The 19,292-nt window shown below is 40.6% G+C and overlaps 1 protein-coding gene across 11 annotated transcripts in view; it reads left to right on the top strand.

Annotated features, from left to right (window-relative positions):
* Positions 1-19,292, top strand: part of CTCF (CCCTC-binding factor) — a 36,659-nt gene that overhangs the window by 1,592 nt on the left and 15,775 nt on the right. For 2 of the 11 annotated variants that reach the window (XM_074839725.1, XM_074839718.1), the window contains exons 2-5: positions 2,155-2,283; positions 2,760-2,905; positions 6,961-7,073; positions 10,749-10,876. The exons of 2 other annotated variants lie outside the window; for them this stretch is intronic. In XM_074839725.1, coding sequence (XP_074695826.1) covers positions 10,823-10,876 — 54 coding nt within the window. In that variant the 5' untranslated portion in view covers positions 2,155-2,283; positions 2,760-2,905; positions 6,961-7,073; positions 10,749-10,822. Of the gene's footprint in view, positions 1-1,106; positions 1,125-2,154; positions 2,284-2,759; positions 2,906-4,370; positions 4,490-6,960; positions 7,074-10,748; positions 10,877-19,292 lie in introns of those variants that run through there. 7 more of the 11 variants (XM_074839719.1, XM_074839722.1, XM_074839720.1 and 4 more) reach the window with 7 other exon arrangements.

Raw genomic sequence — 19,292 nt, 5'->3', positions numbered from 1 at the left:
TTCTGGTAATAAACTCCAGAGGTGTTATTAGAAGCATCTGAAATACTGTTTACCACTTCCAGTATATGTGTGTTTTGTTTCAGTGCAGCAAGTGTGTAAATATTTTTTCAAGTTCTCCAGTTTATTCTGCTTCTGCAGAGCCTGTTGAATTTGCAGGAGTCTGTTGGGTATAAGAAATAGCTCCATATTGTATTCAAGCTGTTGTTCTTACTTAAGCCATACCTAGCACTTAAGTACAGAAGACATCATTAGAACTGAAGGAAGGAGCAATTTTAGCATAAGGACAAAGCAATGCTTTCCCTTTTTTTTAGGTTTATAGATTTTATTTTTTTTTTGCTTCCATTTTGCTTTTCTTCTGGATGTGTAGGGCTAGCTCAGCTCTCATGTCCTCTCAACACTATACATGAGAAGGGTTATTAGGATGCACAGAATGGCTTCATTAATGCTCTTGAAACTTTGTGGGATATTTTTGAGGAGCAATGTCTGAGCAAAAGGTGTGGAACTTGGGTTCCTGTAGCCTCAAGTGGCCCTGCAACTGAAATAATACAGTGAGTCTCGCCCAGTTCAGACAGAGCTTGGGAAACTGTCACTACAGCATTAAGTTTGCTGGCAACTCATGCCTGAAGCGTTATTGAGGGAAAGAGCTATTTCAAGAACTGCTTTTCGTATTAGCAGGCTGTATCTGGAACATGAACCATGGCTAATATGTGCGTATCATTCCCAGCTCTTGTGGCTGCAGGTTGATACCTGCCTGATGTGGTACCATTGCTGTTGTCTTGAAAATGCCAGAAGCTGACCCATGTTATTCTTCTGTTTATTCAGCATTTACCTGAAAAATCTAATTATATGTGATTACTAACTTGCTTAGGAATTTCTGTATGGAGCCTGCTCTGGAACTTAATTTCTTCTCTTCCCCTTAGCACTTCATGTCCAAGAACTCCTGCTTTTCTAATGAAGATTTTTTGGAAGTCACATGTTGAGCATTATTAGGCTTATCTGCTCTCTGAGAAGAAAGAGCCAGCCTATTCCTTGCCCTTATCCCTCGTACTTCATCACTTGTAACAGCCAGCTGTGTGAGCTCTGACCTCTGGATAGCTCTTCCTGTTCTGTCTCAACAGTTTTTTGTATGTTAGCTATTTCATTATATATAGAGATTATATTTGCATAAAAACTCCCTGATTCACCCATCCTGGCAACTCTTGCTTCTCTTACCTCTTCTTTACCAGAGGGGGAATGCTTGAGGGGGGTAGTAGAGCAACATTAGAATGGCAAATTCTGCTTCCTCCTGTGCTTGTACGTGCTCCAGGAATACATGTCATAAGGAGCAGGCACCGCTGCTACCTGCACATGTGAAGGCACACACTGAACTGCTAGTCTGCAGCTTCCACGCTGGAGCTGGAAGAAACCAAAGCTTTGACTTGGTGGTTGTTTTGTTTCTGTTAACTTACTGAACTGTACTGATTTGTTTGCTTAACTTTAAACCTCTGTCCATCCGTTTGGCTCTAGTTCAGATGCCCAGTTCAGTCTTTGTTGTACTAAACCTTGAAATTTCAATACAGTGTCAAGTCCTACTGCTCTGCATTGCTGCGTGGTCTTAGAGACACTCACAGATCCAGGAAATTTCCTTTTTTTCTTCAAAGGTTACATTTACTGCTCCTAAAAATGGTTCAGAGCGTGGCTTTTGGGTTTTTTCCGATTTTTTTGCTGAAACTTAGAAAGAATCTTTGTCCTGTCCTGACTGTAACTGAAGATGTTGCTTTTTTTGTACTGAAGGATATTTGAGCTTCCTTTAAAACACCCTATTCTGCTGCTGCTCCCCCTTCTCTCCAATAAACTGTCATTCTTCAGGAATTAAGTGAGATATGCTTATTCTAGAGACATTTAATATGAAAACTGAATAGTAACTGCTCAGCTCAGCGCTCTCAGTATTTTCTGATTAACAAAATTAACTTTGAAAAGAAGAGTAGAATAAACATGAGGTGGGTAGGTAGTTTTATGTTTCAGGTCGTATTCATGTTCAGGTAACTGTACACTGAACAACTCAGTTTTGGTGTCTAATAGAAATGAAAGCTAAAGTGAAGTTTCCTTCATTTAGTATTATAAAACCATGGAAACTATCAAGTCTTAATGTCTTTCCAATATGATTCTTAACAGGTGAAAATACAGAAGTAGTACAGAGACAGCTCTCAAGAATGGCGCAGTTAATGTGCGTTACTTAGGGGACATCTGTGATAAAATGGATTCCTGAAGAATTATTCTTTAACTATCCCTACAGATGAAGTTGTAAGTCATAGATATTTACAGCTGCGTTTCTTATGTAAAGCTTTGTTTTTAGAGACCCTTTAGTTCCAGTCCTCTCACTTTTTGCTGTCAGCTACCTAAGGATTTCAGTGTGCTCTGTGGAGTTGCTATTAAGAGGTGAAGCCAGGTATGTTTAAAAGCATTTAAAAGCGCAAGAGGTGCAGTGATCAGTTATGATATGCTGACCAGGTAGCACAGGGGAGCGATACTCTACTAGTAGTAGTGCAGCAAGCTGTGCTACAGGGCATTTTCTTTACGCCCTGTAGTTCAGGTAGTATGCCCAAATATGTTTTGTCACCCGTTAGCATTGTCTTATTTCTCTGCTGTAGAAACAAACTCATGAAGCTTCTAAAGCTTCATGGGTTTCACTGAAAAGCTTCACTCAAATGTAAAGAGACTGTGAACTAAGTTCAGCTTATACTGAAGATCTTACTTTACCTCTCTTCTTTTTTCCCCAGAATCTAAAAATTTCTGTTGACATCATTGAACTTGTCAAATTCTAACAAAACAGAAGCCAAATCACAGATTGTTTGGAGCATGAAATACACCTTTGTGTTAATATGCATCACTATTAGAAGCTTGTATGTCTCTCAAACGTCAGCAGGTAAAGTAGCTATCTGTAAAGTAGAGGAGAATGTAGCTTGGTCCAATTATACAAAGAATATTACTTGCCTTAATAGGGATGTTAAAGGAATCCTTACTCCCTCTTTCAGGTATTCAGAATTAGGTTGCTGTTCTGAAAGTTCTGAAATGCCTCTGCTGGCAAAACATGAAAAAAACCCACCAAAAAAACCCATCACCAAAGTACATTGGGAGGTGAGAGAGATGTTTACCTTGGCCAGTGTATTTTTTTTTTCCATTTTTAACACTGGAATATCCCTAGCTGTAGCATTGGAAAGAATATTGTATAGTTACACTTCGGAACACTAGGGAAATTCCAGGAGGTTGGAGAAGAGCTGATACAGCGATACTAAAAGGAGATGGAGTGGATGAGCATGGCAGCTAGTAATGCAGTGCTGTACAGAGACACCTGAGCTACCCTGGGTATTTGACTAGCACTGCATGATGTTAAAATATATATAGTTTTCATTATTATCAGCTCTCCCATTTATTATTAGTACAGAATTTAGTTAACAAAGAGAGAAAGGTATGTAATCAATCCTAGTAAATAAGGCTTTGAGGAAAAAGGAGCTTGTAAAATTTATTATTTGACTTTCTTAAAGGTATCTCTCTTGATGTTGAGGATGTTACTGTTATTCAGTACTAATTTTTATATTCCGTAAATGCCATTCAGTTCAGGGTAGTTCAGGACTACTCCGGGGGTGTACAAGACTGTATAGTTTCCATGGATGTTCAGCAAAAAACAGTAATTGGTTGTCACAGTTTGTTTTCATTACTGATTTTGTTGGTGCAAAATGTCTGTTGATTGAAAACCTTTTGCATGATAAAATTATGCTTCGTGTAAAGGCAAATAGTGCTAAGGCAGCCATCATGACTGTCAGGTGAGGTAGATCCATTGAGAGGTGTGTGCTAAGGCTGCTGTATGTAAAGCTGGGCACCTGGGAACAAGGCAATTCAGCTGAATTTAAATCAAGGCACATGGTATCCTAGAAAGCAGTGACTGAACTGCATTTTGGAGTCATAGTGGATAAACAGCTTAAACATGAGTTTCCAAGGTGATGCTGTGACAAAGAAGCAAATGTAGTTCTTGAATGCATTAATGGAATGGGTAGAGATGCATTCTTGCCTGTGTGGGGTGGGTTGAAGTCATTACCAAAATATTATGTATGGTTCTGGCATCAGCACTTTAAAAACAAACAAACAAATTACTGTCTGCAAGGGGGATTAATCTCCATTTTGATGGAGACCTAAGAAGTAATGCCATGCAGTGAAGTGTTAGGAGTTCACTGTACAGCCTCCCTGCAAAACTTGACAGGTGACTTAGAGTCCTCAGATACCTCCCTGGCAAGGATAATACCAAATATTAGTGAGCTTTTTTTAATCTTGCTGACAAACACAACAATAATTTGTAGCCAGATAAATTCAAATTAAAAGACTGTTTTTCACAGTGGAGGTGATTAACCACTGGATTGTGATATGAAGAGCAATCGTGTATTTCTTAATTTCTTAACATCTTTGAATCAAGATTGTGGAAAAAATTCTGGAAATTGCTTCAGCCAGCTGCAAGGTACTAAACTTCTTTTGTTTCACATACATTTAGAGATCTGTAATTCATAAGAGGTCAGACTCGGTGATCAAATGAGAGATGATCATGCTAAAGAAAAAAGATGGGAGCATCTCTTCTCCTCTTTCACCAGCTTCCCTCTTTTTGAAGAGATAAGTTTAGAAATGCAGAACATGATGAAGCCAGTAAAACCTTCTGAACAGGAGGAAGTGAGCAGGTATTGATATAATATATTGGAGGTGTGTCAAAATAGTGTCCCGTATATTTAGTCCAAACTTGTGAGTGTAAAATTCCTTATCTGTGACTATAGTATTAGTGAGTTGTTGGTAGGAAAAATGTTATTTCTTCGCTGCCAGGGCACACTGCTGGCTCCTGTTCAGCTTGCTGTCTGCCATGTAGCCCTAGGACCTGGTCAGCGGTGCTGCTGTCCAGCCAGTCCCAAGCCTGGGTCACTAAAGCGCTTCTCCCTTCCCAGTTCACAGCATGGAAGATACTCTGTGAGGGTGAAGCAAGGTGATTTTTATTGAATCCACTTCAGGAAATATAGCTTTATAAAATTATTTATCTTGTGTTACATAAAATTGTTTATTGAATCATATTTTATATAGTGCATGTATATGTATTGTGTAAAATTTTTTTATATGCAGTGATCCTCGTTTTAAAGTGGATGTTGAGTAAAATACTGATTTAATCAGGAATGAAACTAGGGAGAGTAAAGCTGTGGAAGGAGTAAACAACACTTAATAATTTTTGAGCTATGATAACACATCACGTGTGGAGACTTGACGCAAGTGCTTGACGCTTTGAGCTCTCCAGAATGTTACAGTGACTACCTTCATGGTGGACTAAGCATCTCTAGGTGGAGATTGCTGAAAGCTAAAAGTGCTTTTCATGTATTACACATGTTAAAAAGGTGGGAAGGGGGAAATGTAAGTTTGAGAACTCTCAGCTGCGGAGCTAACTGGCATACAATCCATGTGCTGCTCTGGATGGTAGTTTCAACGGAAGCACCTGATGCTCGAGTTCGGCAGTTCTGGCTTCTCCTGGCTGTTTGTGAGAAGGCCAACAGGGCAGCTCTGCTGCTGCCGCTTGTGTTCTTTGCAGAAACTCGGTCTGTGTCCAGTCCGATTGCTGTTCTGTGGTGTGGTTCCTAGCACTCACACAAGGCAATGCAGGTGGATGCAGTGAGTGTTGTGTTGAGCCTGGAGCTTGTAGGAGGGAGAAATGGGGAGATCACAATTGATGGAAAACCTCTTTTAGTAAGAGACTGTGAAGGCACTGTAGGTTTGGAAAGGGATCAGCAGGTCCCAAGGCTAAAATCCCTAATCCCGTGGCTGGGTGTTGGGATGAGGGTGGTAAACTCCAGACATGACTGACTGCTCCCCCTATACAGCATTCCCTGCTTGAGCTTTTGGAGACAGACTGCTGGACTAAATGGACACTGATCTGTCCTTGTAAGGGTGCATTTTTTTGTTTGTGTTGGAGAAAGGAATTTATTTTTTTTTCCCCAGCCTGTTGAAAGAATTTAACAGCTCTTGCTATGTTGGGAATAACACCATCACATTTAGGGAAGTAAAAGTCATGGCTTCCCTGGAAAATTAAGTTGGCTCACATCGGGCCTGTTGTGACCCCATCTCCTTCCACTTGTGTGCTGGCAGTTGCATCTCCAGGCAGTGAGTTGGTCAGCTGAATTTGCTTCCTGTGTGTGTCCATCCCTTCCCTCCACCCCCCCAAAAAAAGAGGACGTGAGGGGCAGTTAGATGTCAGTGGATGTGGAAAAACTGCAGCTCTTGAGTTTGATTTAAGCCTTTGTGGAACCATGCCTCAAAATATTTTGCAGTAGAGGCTTTCTGAAAAGGTGGTTGAGACCACAAGTAGTAATGGCAGCATTTAGATATTTGTAAACATTTTTTACTCTTTTGAAATAGAGCAGTAAACTTTGCTGTATGTTTAAAATCACTGTCAAGGGAATTGAATTCTCCCATTGTTCAATGATGAAAGAGACATCGTTGCTCTGGACTGGCTCCTGGAAGAGCTTTTCACTGCTGTAGAACCAGTAGTGATTTTTGGCCAATTACTTAAGCTTCTTGTGTAGTTTCTCTGTCTCCTTGTATTTTGATTTGCAAAGCCCTTTCCTTGAAACCACTTTTAACATCCAGAGATTTAAAATGAAAGCAGGAAATACTACTGAATTAAAAATGCCCCATTTTGGGTTGTATGTACTTGTCGTAAGTGTAACAATACTACATTTTAAAACAGTAGCTTTCTCCAATGTGCTAAACTGTTTGCAGTGGAGGTGCAATATAAACTTTAGTTTTGCTTTCCCAGTATGTACTGCGAGAGGACCCTTTAGAGGCACTTCAGGAGTTTTCAGATTACAGGTTGGAAAAAAAATCAAATTTTTGAAGGCTAGTAGTTTCAGTCAAAGCTTATCAGATTGTTAAAACCTTTTTTCTTTTCTTTTCTTTTTGGAGGATGGAAGAAGTTAGTGTTATCCAGCATTCCTGCTGAGTATATAACTTACTGCCACTTCTGATCTTTGAAGAGAGATTTATCGCTTCCTGTGGCAATACTGAATTCTCAAAAGGTACTCATTGATTACTTGATCCTTGCCTACCTTCCATATTAATGCACTCCTTTCCTTCCTGCTCAGGAATGACCACTGTTGACTCCTACCTACGCTGAGCTACTAGAGCATTATATGAGCCCAGAGAAGTCTCTACTTGGCTCCTGTAGTGTGTGTGGAAATAGTTTTGTCCTGTTGAAGCAGCTGCATCCTCTCCCTGTTCTACCAGCATTTTGACCTACATGAAGAAGAATTTGGCAGCTTCCATGACAGTATGATGGAGCAGACTATCAAATATTCAGATGTCTGACTTGCCTGACAGGACATCTGTAATGTTTTTGGAGACATCTGCTTTGAGAGACTTGTGCAAACAAATGCTTAGGGATCTTTTCTCCAGCTCCACCAGATTCAAAGAAGGGAGATAGCATCAAATGTTTGTCCTGTTCTGTTATCAGTCTGGCTCTTCCTGGTTAGAAGTACTTGATCCAGTGCAGTTGTTGGTTGCTATGATGTGTTACCATTTGTTCTTGTCCCAGAGCTGTCTCTTCCCACTTCTGGCACTCAACATGTAACCTCTTGTTAAGATTCTGGAGAAAAGAGCGCACAGTGATCCTTATTTCTTCAAAGACACATTTTTCTTTTTTCTTAGTTTCGATGTACTCAGTGTGGTCCTGGGTTTTCTTCTGCAAATTAAAAAAAGTAGTGAGGTCCCTTGTCAGTACTGCTTCCACCTTTTCATATGGGAGCCTTGTCTGATGATAGTCTTTGTACAGCCCTTCTTTGACTTCCTGTCACACCTGGTTTTGTGTCTCCTAAACAATGATACACTAAGCCTGTGCTCTTCTAGTGCTGTACTCTTAAATACTAGGCAGCTTTGTATATTCACTGCTCTGAAAGTGCAGGTCACTGGTAGATTGCCGAGAATGACTGTAATTCTGCATGTTAGCTAAAGAACTGGTCAGTGTTGGACATCTTGCAGAAGTGTTCCAGGTCCTCTAGATCTTGTGTGGAAGTGAATGCTGAGACCAATAAATCTCTTCGTTCTAAGAGCGTTATAACTGTGTAGATGAAAAAAACCTCACTGATTTGTGTTTGAAGTTTAAGCATATCCTTCATTTTATATAGTGCCAGAGAATGGTAAAATAATTTGGGTTGAAAGGGACTTCTTGTGCTACCTGTTCAGCCCCTGGCTCAGTGCAGGGCCAGCTTTGAAGTTAGATGAGGTTATTTAGGGCTGTATTTAGCAAATATTTTCAATAGCTGAAGGATTAGCATTTCCACAACATCTCGGAGCAACCTGCTCCAATGTTTGACCGCTCTGATTGTTGCAGCTTGCCTGTTGCATTTTGTCCTTTCACTGTGTACCTCAGAGCGTGGTTTCATCTTCTCCTTGCTCTCCTGTTAGTTGAAGGTAGCAGCAAGCTCTCCCCTTGGCCTTCTCACAGCTAACCGTGTCAGTCTGCTCTTGTAGGTCTTGTGCTCTCGCCACGTCACCGTTTTGGCAGCCCTCTAATGGGCTCTTTCCTGTGTATGTCAGTGTACTAAGCTCAAAAATGGACATGTGGAGCACTTAAATTTTCAGCTTATCCCTGTTTTCCTTCAAGCGTATCAAACCTTGCCCATATGTCAAAGATCTGATTGGAATGTAAATTCATGCAAGGTATTTTCTGCCAGAAAATACACTGGATACTGTAACAGAAGTAGGCTATCTTTCCAGTAAAGGAGGGTAGGAGTGGCTTTTCTCCCCTCTGGGACATTACCGTGGAGTGGATCAGAAAAAGTATGCCTTGCTTTTTTGAAGTATGTATATTTGCAGTGCTGGGAAACTTTGCTCCTTGGGTTGAACATTAGTAGGTTGATATTCTTTGAGCGGTGTCTTGAGCTGCTTACTTCAAACCATCTCTTTAAAAAAACTCCAGTAACTTAATTCCTTAAGCAGAGTCAATACCTTGTAGAGAGAGAAGGGCCTTGCATTAACTTACCATCAGTTGTAATCTGCAGATACCCCTGTAAACTCTTCTGAATTTGTGTTGTCTATAGCGTGGAAAAGAACTACAGTTGTTATGGTTTTGTTTCTCTTTTCCTCTACTAAGAGCTTGGGTACAATCTTAACACAAAACAGATCTCTCCACTGTCAGGTCATTTGTCAAGCAGAAGATTAGGTTTTAAAAATTGGAAGAAAACTATTTCTCGATTCAAAACTTCAGGAAGCCCAAAGTTAGGATAAAAGAATAGCCGTAGATAAAAGGATGCTTCCATTCAATTAAGTGTGCTCTATTGAAGAGTCCTGGTGTATTTTGTCCAGTGATGAAACTTCCAAGATGGTACAGTTCCACGCGGGAGGCGTTTGCCTTACATCAAGTGTCTTCTGAATGGAGAAAGTCCTTCACACTTAAGACTTTTCTGTGTCAATCTACAAGTTTTTAAGTTTTAGAAAATGGTAGTCTTCTCCAGGGTTACAAGCCAGGAATAAAAACTTAGCGACTAACAGTAACTATTTTATATGCCTACCACCGATGTGCGCAAGCTCTCACCAGCACAGAACCTGGCAAGGATGCAGCTTGCGTCAGCAGTCTTAATGTGCCCTTAGCAGCAGAGCACACCCCACGTATCCTCTGAGCATCCCCTTTTCTGGTCAGTGAATGTATATAGCATATGTGATTTTTACAGAGTAAGTGTTAAATAAAAAGAGATCAATTGCAAATGCTTTTTTAAAAGCTCACTATCACTGAGTATCCACAGCTCCAACAAACTTCTTATCAGTAGTGCTCTTTGAAGCTGATAAACAATTAAAAATAGACTTGCCAAAGAAAAAATGCAGCCAGAACCCAGACTTGAGTGCCTTGTACTAAATAAATGACAGAAGAACCGGGGGAGAAAAGTACTTAAATTCAAAGGGCGTAGAACTAGTGTGAAATTCAACACTGCTTGGCCCGCATCACTGAGTGCAGCAAGAGTATGTGCCTTGCTTGAGAATTACTCCTGTGGAGTTGCTTACTGTTCCCAGGGTTTCTAGCATGTATGCACGCTGAGGACTGAAAAGGATTACAGATGAGAAATAATGTGCTGTGTTGTAAATATTTTAGTTCTGTAAATGTGAATATTTTAAGCTCTTAATTGATAAGGGTAACGAAGTTAACTTCGCAACTCTTCAGCGAGCTGAGGCTGTTCTTCCTCAGGGTAACAGGGTTAGAATTGTGTTAGAGCTGATTTTGTTACTTTATTGATAGTGTTACTTGCTGCATTGACAGTACGTAACAGGTTGTACTTGCTCTAATTTACACCCCTTTAACAATAAAAACTGCTTTGGTGTTGTGATTCAGCATTCCACAGCACAGGGGAAAAATACCATCTGAAGCAGGCATAACCAGCTCTAAAATGTCATATTGCGCTCTTAATTTGACAGGAGGCGTACAGAGTTTTGGGTTGTAAGACCTGTAAATGCTGAAGAGGTAGAGAGAGGAGTTTGTAAAAGGAGTTCATTCTTCCTGGTGAAAAGTATTAAAGCTGATTAAAATACTCTTTTCGTTTTGCTCAAGGCTATTTTGATAAGTGAAGGGGTCCTCAAGCAGTTATCAATGCTATTCTTCTTAGAGGTGTGGGACTACACATTTTCTGTTAAACAAGCATTAAACATTCAAACAGTGCTCTTTTTTTTTTTTTCCTCCCCTTCTCTTCCCTTTCTTTTTTATGTAGTTTCACTAGTACGACTCATCTGTTCTGTTCCAGAGTGTGTTCTGACATCAAGAGCTGCATGAAGAATAGCCAGCATGAAGAGAACAAATCAGTCCAGGCAGAAGTGCAGAAGCGTCAAGAACATAAATGTAAATTAAGGGGTTTTAAAGTGTGGTATGTGTTCCATGCCGAGGCAGTAGTTTCCTGAACACTTAAAGCTTACACTGTGCTGGACGAAACCCTCTTGCCGTGCTTCTCTTTTGGCTGGCCTGAGTGTTTGGGCACACCAGAGACCTGGTCTGGATGGAAATAAGTATCTTTTTGGCTGGGTGAGTTCTGGCCTGGATTAGTTTCCTGACCAGTTAGCCACAGCCTTAGAAATGCTTGCACTAACAGGAGGAATAGTTGGGGTGATGTGGGTGGGAATGAGTGGGCAGTTTAAAAGGCAGGGACGGCTTCTCTGACAGAGTTAGTGTGTTTTAAATTGAGGCCGTACTCCTGGTGGAAAAGTTTTTTTTCCTCCAAGGTCAAGTGCCTTTGTGGGATTTCTTTTATTGCTTCATCTGCTTTGAAGGCTGATGGTAATGGCACTTCTAGGGCTCGGTGTATAAGAATATTTGGAACATGAATGCAAATGAATTAGACGTGTGTATAAAGTGGATTAAACTGCTTAAAACTTCAGCATGAGGGCCACTGTCTGGGGTTCACCTGGCTTTGATTCTGTTTATATCTGTTCCAACACTTATTAACTCAGATGAACTTTTCTGCAATGTGTGATTCAAAAGTAAGAATGACTTAATTTAGGCTCCAGGAGTTTGTCTTGTCCACCACCCTTCTGCCATAGGTGTTTCCAAAACTCCTGGAATTTCCTGTCCCTGCTGCAACAACAGTAAACTACATGTCTACATTTGACAGCCTGACATTAAGTTAACTAGCACTGAGTTTAGTTTTCCTTATATGCATCAGGGTGTAATTTGTGAGGTGACTAATTGTTACTGCATGGGCAGTTCATGGGGTAGGACCCACGTTACCATCCCAGGAATGGGCACTTCCTGCTCCTCGCATTTGAAGCCTGGATTCCCTTGTTCAAGCAGAGCATCACTACTTACTGAGTACTCGTGCAAAGATAAAAGGAATAGGTGTTCCCCAAAAGTTTGTTCTTGTATACTTGTTCATCTGGATGAAGCCTTAGAAGAAAATAAAATCCAAATACTTGTAGCTTATTATGAAGTCTCCAGAATGCCATGAAACTTGTTGCACTGGTCTCTTTTCGGGTGTGGTAGTGTCTGGTGTTGCTGTTTTGATCTCGTGCAACACTGCATCAAATGGCCAAAGAATCCTGCTCTGGTCAGACTGATTTTGAAGAAACACTTATTTTTGCTGTTAGCCTATTACCAAATTGCTAAGTGAAAGCCTAACTTAATGTATGAGGGGAAGAATGACCACAAATACATGTTGATTAAAACTATTAACCTTTTCCAGTGTCTACCTACAGTATTAGACTTGACTTTTTGTGGCAGTGGATTTTACAGGCTGTTTTAATAGTTTTCCGTTGTTCTCAATTTATTACCTTCAGGTATTCCAGTGGTCTTTTGTGAGCCCCTTCATCATTTTTATATTATGAAGAACTATAAAAGGGAGGGACTGATGAGTTTTTTGATCTGGGATCACCTGAAAATTAATTCCTCTGTGACTGCTACCTTCTAAATTGTAAATCTTTCTGCATTTGACACCTGATAAAATTGCATGTCTGTCCTTCTGAAATGAACTGTCAGGTTAGCAAAGCAGAATACCTTTCTTAATATGTTAAAAAGGAAAGCATTTCCAAAAAAAATGGTCAATACAAAAATGTTTCATACACAGTGAAAGTAGAGAAATGTGAATGACTAAAGAACTAGTGTCATCTAGTGAGACTGCACTAGCAGTTATTGGAAGAAATAGGGAAAACTTAAAATTTAAAAGAAAGATAGTAGTGGAATGAGAAATTAAGGAATGGAACAAGGTTTAAGAACAAGAATATTTACTAAAATTGTCCCTACTGCGTTCTCAATAGAACTTGAATTCACCAAATCTAAAAGAAAAACAAGGAAAAAAATTGTATTTCCAAAAATAAAGCCGAAATGCTCCCACCAGACTGCTTCCTTCATGAAGGCTTACCATGTCAAGTTAAAAGTTGGTTATAGCCCAAGTGACTTGAATATGTGTGGGATTTGTTGTCAGTAGTTGCAGTGATTTATTTTTTAAAATGGTTATTATTTTTCTTCATAGTGCATGTTTCAAGTGGTTGACATCGTTGTATTATGCTTTCCTCTCCATTGCAGGCTACAGCTTATTACAGCAGAAGTAGCAGTATTAGTTCTGGAAGAGCCGTGACTCTGGGGCCTTTTGCCACTGTCAGATGTAAGGGTTAAGAGGGAGCTTGTTCTGCAAACAGCTGAGGAGAGATACGGAATTGTGTTTCCTTCTGTTGCTGGGTGACCCTGTGTATATACCGTTTTCATGTCTTGCACATGTCTTCCGCTGAGTTCTTGATCTAAAGTAACAGGTTAACTTTATCCTGAGTAATTGCAGAAAATCACAGGTGTATGCTACTCGCTGACTGAAAAATAGGGCTCAGTGCTGACTGAAGGTTCTCGTCACTTTGAATTATTTCATGAGACATGATGAATGTTTGAAAGAGCTCTGCTAAGATCCCTGGGCAGGAGCAGCAACTAGGAAGATTACTTTTGTAGGTTACAGAAGGAAAGAAAAAAAAGAAAAGGGGGGGAAGGCTGGAGGTACTTGTAGAAATGTCACAGGATGCATTTTGATTCTAATTCTGCACCAAGCTAGCTGTGAGAAATGAATGTCCTGTAGCCAGGGAGATGGCTTGGCTGTGCTCTTGGGAGTCCATCAGGGTAAAAGGTAAAGATTACTTTTGATAACATCTGGCCCAAAGTGTGCTACCTTCACGTAAGTCCGAGTAAAAGGTAACTTTGGTTCACAATTAACAACTAATTGAATAAAATAGTAGTGTGTGGGTTTGATCAGTTAAATGCTTTTGTATTTAAACAGGAAGATGCCCACAAACTGGCTGTGACCCAGAAGGTTGCAGGATGCTTGAGAGAAAGCAGTTTCAATGTAGCGTGTACTTGGTGGATGTCAGGATGGCACAAAGTGGAGGGACGCAGCCACCTAGCCTCTGGGATACAAGGTGCTTAGTGGTTTGGTTTCCTTAGAGCTTTAAGCTGGCTCTGCTGCAGTCCTAACCTGTTAAGGTTACTCTTAACCTCTTAAGGTGGCCCTGGCACTCTTAACCTGCTCCCTTACCTCTGTCTGCCCAAGCATTCGTGTGGGGAATCGGATCAGAAACTGGATGTGTTCTAACATAATTAACTGTTTTTCCCTGCATTGGTTTTCAGTTGGAATTAGTTCTCGATCGAGTTCTTTATGGTGAGTGAACTATTCTATCAATGCAAAGGAAGGGAGAAGATGAGAGCATCTCTTTCAGCAGCAATGCTGTTTTCACATCTTAGAGGGATTATGAAACGTTATGCAAGTTAAGAATCTGGTCTCCTGTCTGGTTAATGGGGAAGAAAGATAGGTTCCTCTAGATGGTAATTTAGTGCAGGGATCCACTTAGAAGCTTTGAATCACACTCTGGCAGAATGTACTCTTCTCCCTGCCCTATTTAGGGAGGCCAGCCTTCCAGCAGACACCCCAGTTAGATAACCACCAGCAGGCCTTCAGACACTGCCAAAGCTGGCATCCTTCCCTATGCAGGGTCAGTGCTTAAGGAAACCATCCTACATCTGTATGTTTGCAGTTGCAGCTGTCATTCCTGTAGCGTTTTTACATAGTTCTTGGGGCTTCTTTACATTGGCAGGCCCCTTTTCATACACAGAAAAAGCACAAGCATTTATTAACCCGTGATGAAGTTTGCTATTCTGTTCTAGTTTTCTTGCTTTTCCTTACTCTAAGACGTTAAAATATTTCTCAAAGTAATTGCTGAATAGTGAATTAATGAGACTGCCTTTTTTTTAATTTAAAGCTGTAATAGATGTTTGAAGTAGTATATTTGATTTTTTTGTTGTTGTTTTCAGTGCCAGTGTTGTAAATGGCAAGGAAAAAAAGAGAAAACAGCTGGAGGCGGGTGTAGCAGTCATAACGAGTGGCTATGGAATTTAATGCAGTAGGCAAATAAAAGCTTTTAAGTTTCCAGCATGAGAAAATTACTTAATAAAAGAAACTTATCCCAGCTTTCTAGTTTCTGCTGTTGGTAGTAAATCTTTTGTGTTTTGCATGGGATAGCACTGTGAAAATATCCCCTCTCAAGTTGTTCATGGGATGCTACCTGTTCCTTCAAGTTTTTTAAGCTTTGTCAAGTAGTTACACATTCCTAGGCTTATTTTTAAAAGAAAAAAAAGAGGAAAAAGTTGGTTCCCTCTTTCACCTGCTCCTAAAGAATTCAACACAAGATTGTTAAGCTTTTGTACTTTTATTTATGATTGGATGCTTAAGTAACTCTACACCTATTGTGTATTTCCGTGGGCAGTTGGCAACAGAAGTGGACTAGAGTCTAGTATGAAATTTGTATATAATCTGACTTCTGGATAGCCTGTGGGTCTTAGGCTAGTTCTGCAGAAAGCCAGTTTAGGTCCAGCTGAGCCTCTTTTGAGCGTAGTACCATGCTTGAACTACTCCTAGAACCACGGTGAGTTCAAGAACCTTATAGCCGCGTTTGTGAAGTGCTGAGACCAAGCTCACAAACTGTGCTTGGGGGCGTGTGGTCCTACACAGAGCTCTTCCAGCATCTTCCTACCACTTTCCAAATTGCGTCAGGATTTTTTGATTCTAGTGCCACACTGTGTGGAGAACAAGAATCAGCATGCTTTTAAACCAAGGGAGGGGCTCTTTGAGAAGAGGTTGCATATATACCTACTTCATATTCTGGATTTGTTGCCCATCTAGAGGTTGGGAGCAATTGTAGTGAGTAGTGAATTGAGAGCAGCACTAGGAAGGGCTATACTTAATGCTTTGTGGTTTTATATATGTACATTTGCTTTAGAAAAAGTTACATGCATACCATGTTCATCTCTTATCAGGGCAGCCCTGCTGGAGGAAATGCAAAGGCTGCCTACCTGTTAAACTGCCTTATCTTTGACAATGCTTAGTTGGGAGGCTTTTCAGAAGAAAGATGTGGCTATTTCACGATGGGGAGGGAGAATGTCCAAGCACTCCTGCAGTTACTTTGCATCTACTAACATCCTTAAATACTTAGACATACGTATTGACTGCAAGCAAGGGGAAAAAAGAAAAAAAATGCCTATTTGTCCATAAATCCTGTTGGATGTGGAGGTTTTTTAAATCTTTCTCTTGCTTTAAGTGGCAGAAATTCTGCATAACTGTAGACTATTAGGTGGAGTTTTTGCTTATTCCTCTTCAGATTTCAAAGGTTCACAGGGTATGCAGGAGAAACATGAGTCTCCCGTGTTTTAATATAGTGCTTTATTTCCGCTCCTGTATCAATTTTAATAAGTGGCTAATCCATAAGTGTCAAAGCCATGACAACTTTGGAGTGGGATGTGGATTGACTTGAGTTCAGAGTCTGAATGTGGTGCAGGGTTGTTTTTTTTGGTTGCGCTAATGTAGCTGCTGATATTTTCATTTTTTCATGAATGCCCAAAAATTATTGACAGCTGGTGTTTGGCTTCATTGTTTCTATTGATTTTTTTAAAATATTTTTTTTCCTGAAGTGAATGGTATATTACAGCACTAAATCTACTTTTCAATTTCTTTGAATGTCCCACAGTTTTTAGTGACGGTGCCTTGTTTGGCAAAAACCAAATATTTTGCTGGTATTTGGTCTGTGAAGCTTGATGCAGTTCAGGGTTTGTTTTTTTAGCATTGGCTGAGAGGCTGGCAAATACCTCTTTGTGACAGTAGCTTTATTATAAATAACCCAGCTAGAAAAACAAGCGAGGCACTAGCCATCCTAATATATAATCATCTGTCTCTGGGTTTATACTGTCTGCATTGACATCTACAGCAAGTTGTCCTTAATGCTTCTACAATTAAGATTTATACTGTTGTAGGACTGCATTAATTGAATGCTATATGTTTCAGTCTTTCTGTGTTGATGTGGTGAGTTTTACCAGCCTTGCTGTACTGGAAATTTTTTTAAAATCATGTTCCTGGATGTTAAGAGTTTATACCTTCAAGCTGAATGCTTTGCTGGTTAAGTGTGAGGCTTTTGAAAAGGACCCAGAGTGGCAAAAGATTGTATTGTAGTTGGGTTCAGACTTTCTCCTGTGCTGCAGTTAGTAGGGCTGCTGGCATTAAATTACTTTCTCTCAAGCAACCTTTTGATACCTGTCATCGGAATAAGGTGTCAGTTGTATCAAATGCATACCCCATCTTATTTCTGCTTGTTTCAGTTTTTTAGGTGAGCTGCCTGTCAGTTATTTGAGAAAGCTTAGGTCTGTTGTTTGGACGTCACAACTTTCAACCTGGCTAATTGGATTGTGACAGTGCTTGGAGCTATTTAGTGACGCAGTCTCTCATCGGAGTTGGTAGAGCCCGTTGAGTGAGCGCGTGTGTAAAGACTAGCATGAGCTACTACTTGGGAATTGTAGTGTTGATACCAGATATTCTCTGGTCTTGCCACGGTCACTCTCCTTATTCTGGAAGTTCTTCTCTTTGGTTTTTTCCAGTCTTGATCTACCTAATCATCTTCTGTTAACCTGCTGCGTTGTTTTCCTTTTTAGATTCAGTCATTGTGGAACTAAGCTATTGGTATAAGGTACAGTAACTAGTAGGAAGAGAGCTGAAGATAAAAGGTGGGGAGAATGGGTAAGACATAATTCAGCAGTTTTTATTCCTAGTGTTCCGCTGTAATGGTCTTAGTTGTAGCAAACAGCACATGTCCTCTGAAATATTGGAAACTTTTTCTCAGAACTTGGCTGGGTAATTTCTAGGAGTGTAAATCTGTAAAAAGTTGAGGAAGATCCACTTCTATTAAAACTAGTGGAAATGGAAAATCCTCAGCAAGCTACAGGACCACATCCAGTGAGTTGATGGTATCTTCTGGTGACTCCTCCAATAAATACAAAACTTTCCTCTAAAACCCACTTCATGAAAAAGGAGGATTAAGTTTAAAAAAAAGTACAGGGAAAGGAAAAAAGCTAACATACTTTAAAACAGAGTGATTGAGAAATGATGTGGACAGACAGCGCAAAGCTCACTGCAGCAGGGGTGAAGAGTCTTTCCAGAGATCTTATTTAATAGGAAAGAGCCCCTACATTTTGCCTAGTCCCCTTTCCTCTCTTAAGTTTAGAGGCCATCCTGTGTCCCCTTCGTTGTAGAAATAATTTGAAAATCCACGCTTCCTCAGGAAGAAATCTTGGTAGCTTGGCAAGATTTTTATGCTGGCCAAGACATCAATTGAGACTCCTTCTGTATATTTCTGTATTTTTATGGTACTTTGTTAATATAATGTGGAATGGTTACAGTATTTTAAAGAAAATTACAAACATTTCCCCTGTTGGCAAGAGCCTGCTTTAAAAAGTAATTTTCATACTCATTTACTGAAAGGAACAAGTGGAATAGGCAGGAGTAAATGCCCATCCATGTGCTGAATTTTGGAATACAGGAGGTCCGGGTCAGAATGAAGTAGAGTCGCAGTGAAAGAGGAGGTGGCAGGAGACGGTCCCGGCCGCGCCGCTGCAGTGCGTGTGGCTCGCCGCTGGAGGACAGCCGTGCCTCGCCGCCTGCTTTGGGGTCTGGCTTTCGCGGGAGGATGTTGGAGTAGTGACAGGTAACTCTAGGGTAAGAGATACGTGTCTCTGAAACAAGAGGAGATGGAAGAAACAGGGGTGTCTTAGTTTCGTTACTGAATGATTATAAGAGTCCTTCCACTTATTTCACACGCAGGTAAACCCCTCGTTGTGAGCATCCTTTAAACTAAGCCTTGCCTGCGGGCATTTATTTGGTCACGGTGTGAGCCTGTGTTCCTAGACTGGCAAACCTTCCTGACAGCATGACCCATATGCCAAAGTCTTTGTCTGCGTGGGTGACCTGTTCCTTGGTGGACACAGGATTTTCTGGTGTGCAAGTGTGAGATGATGCCTTCCTACTACTCCACTGGAGGACCTGCTTCTGCAGGACCCTAGAGGACACTGGCAAGTCTTGCCCTGTTGGCTTATTTCCAGGTGACCTAGCTGTCTTATTACAGCTTTGATACTGGCAGTTAATGTGAAGGTCCTTATGAGAGCCCCACCTGAACTGCTCAGAGCTGCACGTGTTTGTGTCAAGGTTGCTGACCTCTGCTCTGTTTCTTTACAAGGCACTAAAGTGGAATTGCATTAGCTCTGCAGATGGGCTTTTGCCACTTTTTCCCTCCATCTTAAATCTTTTGTTATTACACCCACAGCCATTTACCACGCACTTATATTTTGTTTAGCTCTGTCCTTCCTTTTCTTGTTCCAGAGACTTTTGGTCACCTGAAGAGGCATCTCCTCTCTCTCTCTCTCTCTGCAAATACTTGAGATAATTGAAAAACAATTTGCTCCAATTGTTTTGCAGTTG

This window comes from Strix aluco, chromosome 14 (genome assembly GCF_031877795.1).
Source record: "Strix aluco isolate bStrAlu1 chromosome 14, bStrAlu1.hap1, whole genome shotgun sequence".
Lineage (NCBI taxonomy): Eukaryota > Metazoa > Chordata > Aves > Strigiformes > Strigidae > Strix > Strix aluco.
The sequence above is the reverse complement of the archived record's forward strand: the minus strand, read 5'-3'. Positions and strand labels throughout refer to the sequence as shown.